The 6,000-nt window shown below is 40.0% G+C and overlaps 1 protein-coding gene across 3 annotated transcripts in view; it reads left to right on the top strand.

Moving 5' to 3' along the window:
- Positions 1–537: 537 nt before the first annotated feature.
- The window catches only part of esrrga (estrogen-related receptor gamma a), a 71,143-nt gene continuing 65,680 nt past the window's right edge, over positions 538–6,000 (top strand). For 2 of the 3 annotated variants that reach the window (XM_041992921.1, XM_041992914.1), the window contains exon 1: positions 538–884. In XM_041992921.1, coding sequence (XP_041848855.1) covers positions 829–884 — 56 coding nt within the window. In that variant the 5' untranslated portion in view covers positions 538–828. Of the gene's footprint in view, positions 889–6,000 lie in introns of all 3 variants that reach the window. The other variant, XM_041992931.1, reaches the window with a different exon arrangement.

Here is a 6,000-nt window from a genome sequence, read left to right as displayed (position 1 = left end):
ACAAATCCTAGCCCTTACTTAAGAAATTTTATTTTGAAAACTTTTTTTTTTTTCCACATTTCACATTTTTAATGGTTTTTGGGAGCTAATTACCTGTGCAGTTACATGATGAGTGAAGTAGAGACAACATAAGAAAGACGTTTGAGGGACGAGGTCACAAAGGGCTCAAAAAGAAAGAAAGAAAAAAAAAAGGCAGAGCGAGTGTTGGTTGTCTTGCCTTAAACCTTTCCCTCACCTGTTTCAGTCTCTTTTGCGCTCATTTCTTTCCTCCTTCCCTCCTTCTCTCTTCCCTTCTGTGCTCTTTGTCTGATCCCTCCTTCTCCACCTGCTCCACTCCCTCTCTCTAGCTCTCCCTCCTTCTCTCCACCCCTTTCTCCTCCCATCCCTGCAGCCATTGGTCAAGTGGCCACCAATCACAGCAGAATCGGGACCTGAGGGACTGCATATGCAAAATCCTGCTTAATATTCATGAGCAGCTATCGGGGCTTTAAGTCGTTGATTAGGACAGCAGCACAGCTTTCTGTCCCAACTGCCCGGCTGGCTGTGTGTGTCTACAGCCCCCTCTCACTGGCTCTCACATACACACTGAACTCACACTCTCCCTCACATCTACACACACTAACGCAGAGCCGATCAGTGCAGGCAGCGCAGAGCTTGGTAATTGTATTGCACCCTTCAAGTGGAAGGAAGGACTGAGAGAGAGGAGGACCAGAGAAAGAAGAGGAAGAGAAAGAGGAAACATATACAAACTTTGATCTTTATATATATATTTTTTGTTTTTGCTGTTTCTACAAAGGAGGTTGACATGACAGTGACCCAGTATCATCGATGGATTCGGTAGGACACCCATTATCCGAGTGTTTTTTAATGCACTCTGAACAAGAGTAGGTAAATTTTACCTTTTAATCTTCTTTTTTATTCATCATTCAACTTGTCATTGTCATTGTCTTCCACTATCAGTGACTGTGTGAGTGAGTGAACGTTTGCTGGTGTGCTGGTATGCAGCGGAGGTGGCCGGCACCGTGTCAAGGTTGTTTCTGCTGTCAGTATAGCACGCGTTCACTGTCTGAGTGTGTGCATGTCTGTGTGTGTGTGTCTGCAGTATCCGGACAGCAGCTCTTGCTCTGTAGGTAGAGGAGCGCAATTTCTGTCCCTCTACCTGAAAGTGAGACATGCACACATCTGCACGCACACAAACACAGTTTCTCCTTCACTTTCTCATTTTCAAGAAATTGTTTTACCATGAGTCAGATTGTTCTCAGGACAAAACATTAACTCAGTTAGGACCTGCGTGTCTACCCGTGCATGGGTTCATGCTTGTGCACTTGCAGTTTAAGTGCATGTTCATCCAAGCAGAGAATTACGAGGAAGCGGAGCATTGAGGTTACAGGAATAACGGACAGAGAAGGGCCCATAAGAGAGAAAGGAGGAGGAAAGGGGGATTGCTTCGCTCTTAAATGCCAGAAGAGGTAGAATTTCAGACGGGCAGCTCAGCGTGTGGCCCCGCACAGGAATTAAAGACAGTTAGACACACTCACCAACACACAAACAAGCAAGGGCTGCTCCTTTTGCTGACACTTTACTCTTGTAGGTTTAAGTGAAACAGTTCAAAATGCAGATTAAAACTGTGACAGAGCAGCTGGTGTGCATTCTTCTGAACATATTTATAGAAACTCAATATTAAGTAAAGTCAGTTTAACAATAGCTCTTCTGTTTGTTTCATACCACATGTTCCAAAATGAATTTTGATGTGTAAGGTTTATACATGTGTGAGTGGAAAGCGCTTTCGCTGCATGTTGGTTTGCTGTTGATGGCATTGATATCTCATTTTTCTTATTCCATACAATTAAGATCAGGGTTTTAAATTTAATAGAAATAATACATAGCTGTGGATTGATTTTGTTCTGGGTGATATGGCTTTAGATCTTATAAACAAACAATGAGTGAAAGCAAATCAAAGCCACAGTTTAAGTGTCTTTACAGAATGTCAGAAGCAAAGAACTGAAAGGACAAAGTCAGAGCAAAAGCTGATCTGGGTGATTTACTGATGTGTTCCCAGAGCATGATATTCTTAATGTTTTCATGGAAATTAGACAGTTTTTCTGTCCTGTGAATCTGTCTTGTCTTTGTGTCTGCGCGTCCTTTACATCTTCGTACCTGTACTGCATGCCGAATAGAGGGACGTTTCACAGAAATAGGTTGATGGAGAAATTACACCTCCACTTTACCACTGAAGTTGTTTCACTTTTTATTGTTTTTTTATATATATATATATAGCTTTTTAAACTTCATCTTTAGTCTTTTTCTGGAAAGATTTGGTCTCCAGCACATAAAATGAATTAGCAAGTGTCTAAAGAGTTACCCTTTTAGTGGATATAAAGGTTTTTTTTTAAGTGATTATTTAAGTAATCCAGCTTTTAGTCTTTTTTTATTTATTATCAAAAGCAAGGCTTTTATAGAGTTGATTCCTCTTTGTAAATCAAATGACCAAATGTCCAACAAAGTGTGAATCTAGTATAATTCACACTACAGGCACACTGTGTCTAAGCAGTCTTTGCATTTACAAAACAGTGTGATTTATTTAAGGAATCCACATCAATTCAAGTTTAAAACCCTGTGTTTTTTTTGTTTTTAATTTGACAGGAAAAGCTTTTCTAACCAGAATATTTTCCATTTCTGAGTGAAAATAAAGTGTCCTGTATGAAAGGTGTGTTGAGAAAGTAAGCAGAAAATAATCGCACTTTAGCGGCAGATAATCTGCAGAGGAAAGTGTCTGCTTTACCTGTGTGTGTTTTAGTAAGTGTGTGTCTGTTGTTTCCACTCACATTTTTTTAGAGAGCCCTCTAGTCCAGTCACCCGTCTGTCCGCTCCTTCACCCATCCATCGATCCATCTGTACACCGTTCTGTTTTTTTCTGCCCAGGCTTTGCCTCATTTGCTTTGAGGCACTGCTTTCCTATACTAATTAAAATATTAGGGATAATGATGATCATATCGATAATAATAACAAGTACCGCTTAAGCTGTTAACATAATTGCATTCCCCTCATGCCACCATATACATACAATTTGCATATCATTAGGATGTATTTCCTACAGTGACTTTAGTAAATTTGGTGGTTTTTGTCAGTGGGTGTGAGCGAGACAAACGTTCTGGTAAGAATTACAGAGCGCCCGTGCAGACTAATCAAGCAAAGGTTTGCAATGCGAGAAGCATAATGGAGCATAAAGATTTTTTATTTATTTATTTTTTTACATTTTAGTCATCATTATCATTATATTTCTTTTTTTGTTACATGAAAATATGCAAATAATTTGCATATTTTCATGCAGCAAAAAAGTTATTTAATTTTTTTGTTTTTCTGGAATCAGTTGAAGTGACAATGAATGTTTAAGATTGCTCTCTATCCATAACTCTCTTAATGAATATTCATCAGACTTAATTCTTTAAAAATAAAAAGTAAATAGTTGCAATAATTTTTACTTCACAATCTGGACAGATTTACTGATTTATCAGGCACTTTACGTCACGCTAAATTTTTGCACATACAACCCACACTAGGTGAATCTTATCGTGTTCAAACCAGTCATTTTTTGGAAGAAAATGTGGCAATTATAATATCAATATAATTACATATTTATTTAATTTAGTTTAAATCTTGTCAAAGAACCTCCGACTTTAAGGCCAAATATTCTGCAGACCGTTCAGCTTTCAGGCAAAGTGCTTTTTTGTTTGTTTTCAAAAACTGTAAAGAAAAGGTCAACATTTGTTAAATTACTAAAAGTGGAAAAAATTAGCTGACTTTTAATGATTCATCTTTTTCAGCGTCTTTCTTTTTGATCAGTCGCTGGTGCACTTATTTTTTTTCAGGCCATGAGGGAGAGAAAGCAGCAGAGACAGAGGTAAAGCAGACTGGAGGGAGGGACGGGGGCACCAAAGAGAGATTGCGTAAATTAAAATCCTTTTAATCTCCTTATAAAATCATTTACTTAATTCATCTGTCAAAGCATGTCAATATGTGCCGCAGTGATTTGCTGGTTGCGCGTGTCCGTGGGTGTGTGAACGTGCACGCGCATTCTTGCATCTGTTTGTTGTCATGCATTGGTTTGTGCCTGCCTGCCCACATTTTGTGTGTGTGACCTATTGATGGCCTGTATGAGGAAGTGTTGTTCTTCTTTTTGTGTGTCTCCTTGCCTGCCTGTCTGTCTGTCCCTATGGAATTCATTGTCTGACAGATTTTGCATTATATAAGCCTACACACACACACACACGCACTCGAACCTCTCCGTCATGTGAAGAGGTCCGGGCATTCTAGTGGTAATTTTGTCCCGTAAAGAGAACGATGCAATGAGAGGCGCAGACAGAGCGAGAGGTGCGAAGGAAAGGAAGGAAGGGAAGGGGGGGTTGCTTTTGTCTGACACCCGCACTCAGGGGTCCGCCGGACATACGTGTATGCATGACCGCACACACATGCACGGAAACGAGTACTGCAGAAAGCACATTGTTTCAAGATGAAAAGTAACCAAACACACACACATCTAACTGCATTAATTAAGTAAAAACACACACACACACTTGTATACAAAGCCACACAGAGATGATAGAGCAAAATGGGATGAACTTTGATGATGTGAATTTCTCTGATTTATGTTCAACCTGTCAGTGCTCTGAGTGTGTGAGAGTGTGTCACGGGTCACTGCAGGCATTTATGTGTTGAAAGAGCAGTAAGAGAGACTTTACCTGCTGGGACACGCACGCGCACACACACACACACACACACATACACAGTCACTGCAATTAGCCATTACACCACACTGCTCGTGAAGCTATGTGTGTGTGTGTTTGCGTGTGATTGAATGCCAAAGCGCTGATTGAAAGAAGAGAGAGAGTGATATATGGTGAGAGGCAATGCTGCTCTTCTCCTTCCCCCCCATCCTTTTCTCCGTGGTGCTCATCCGTTCATTCCTCGTGTTCCATCATCCATACATCCAAACGTGCATTCAGTTATTATTGCTATTATCACAATCTATTGATTCAGCTTTGCTTCTTCTAAAATTGACTCATAATACAACTCTCATTTATACCTTCTGTTGTAAAATCTCTTTTATCTTGTTTATTTATTATAGGTTCAGCTTTAACCCTGTACAAATTTAATCTCTCTGTCAAAAGCATGGTTATTCTTTACAGACTTTTTATAGGGAACTCTTTTTAATTTATGTTTTATGTAAAATATCTGTAGTTTAATTGGATAGATCATCAAGCTGGGCTTTGGATCAGGAGTCTGGTGCATGTATGCGTGAGTGAACCTATCGTGTCAAGCTCAGGGCTTCTGATTCTGCTTCTCACTGCTAATAAAAGGAGACAGCGAAGACTGGGCCACAATCGAACAGATTTAGATGGAGAAGTGCAGTGTGTATGCATGTGTGTGTGCAGGTATGTGCATGAGTTCAAAGAAGATCGAGAGAATGATACAGGCTCAAATGTCCCGTCTGTCTTTTGCACTTTTTCTGCTGCGCTGTCTGTGGGGAGAGCCTATAGATTGGCTGGTTGGGTAGTTCTCTCCTTTTACATGCCGAATCCAAGAGTATGATTAAATTGCCATAGTATCGACAGAGTGAAAAGGGAGCTCAAAAAGACAAAAAGAGGAATGATATGGCAGAACGAGAAAGGGTTGCTACTAAGGGAGAAGGAAAGAAATGGATGACCATGCCGCCTTCCGACTGACAGTGAAATATTCCTCCTCTCATCCTCCCATCATGCTTCATGTGTGTGCCTGATGGGGAGAGAATGACAGGCCAGCCTGCCACCACATCTTTCTCTTTATTTTGTTTTATTTTTTTATGTTCTTTCTTTCCTTTTTCTCATTTAAGCAGTGATCATCTCTCTTGCTATTATTTACCAACTTTATCAAACACATTATAGAAATGTTCTCTCTACTAGCACACTTTGCTCTGAATCATACAATTACAACAGGGCCTTTAAAATTACAGCCGTCACTGAG

Source organism: Melanotaenia boesemani, chromosome 1, assembly GCF_017639745.1.
Source record: "Melanotaenia boesemani isolate fMelBoe1 chromosome 1, fMelBoe1.pri, whole genome shotgun sequence".
Lineage (NCBI taxonomy): Eukaryota > Metazoa > Chordata > Actinopteri > Atheriniformes > Melanotaeniidae > Melanotaenia > Melanotaenia boesemani.
The sequence above is the reverse complement of the archived record's forward strand: the minus strand, read 5'-3'. Positions and strand labels throughout refer to the sequence as shown.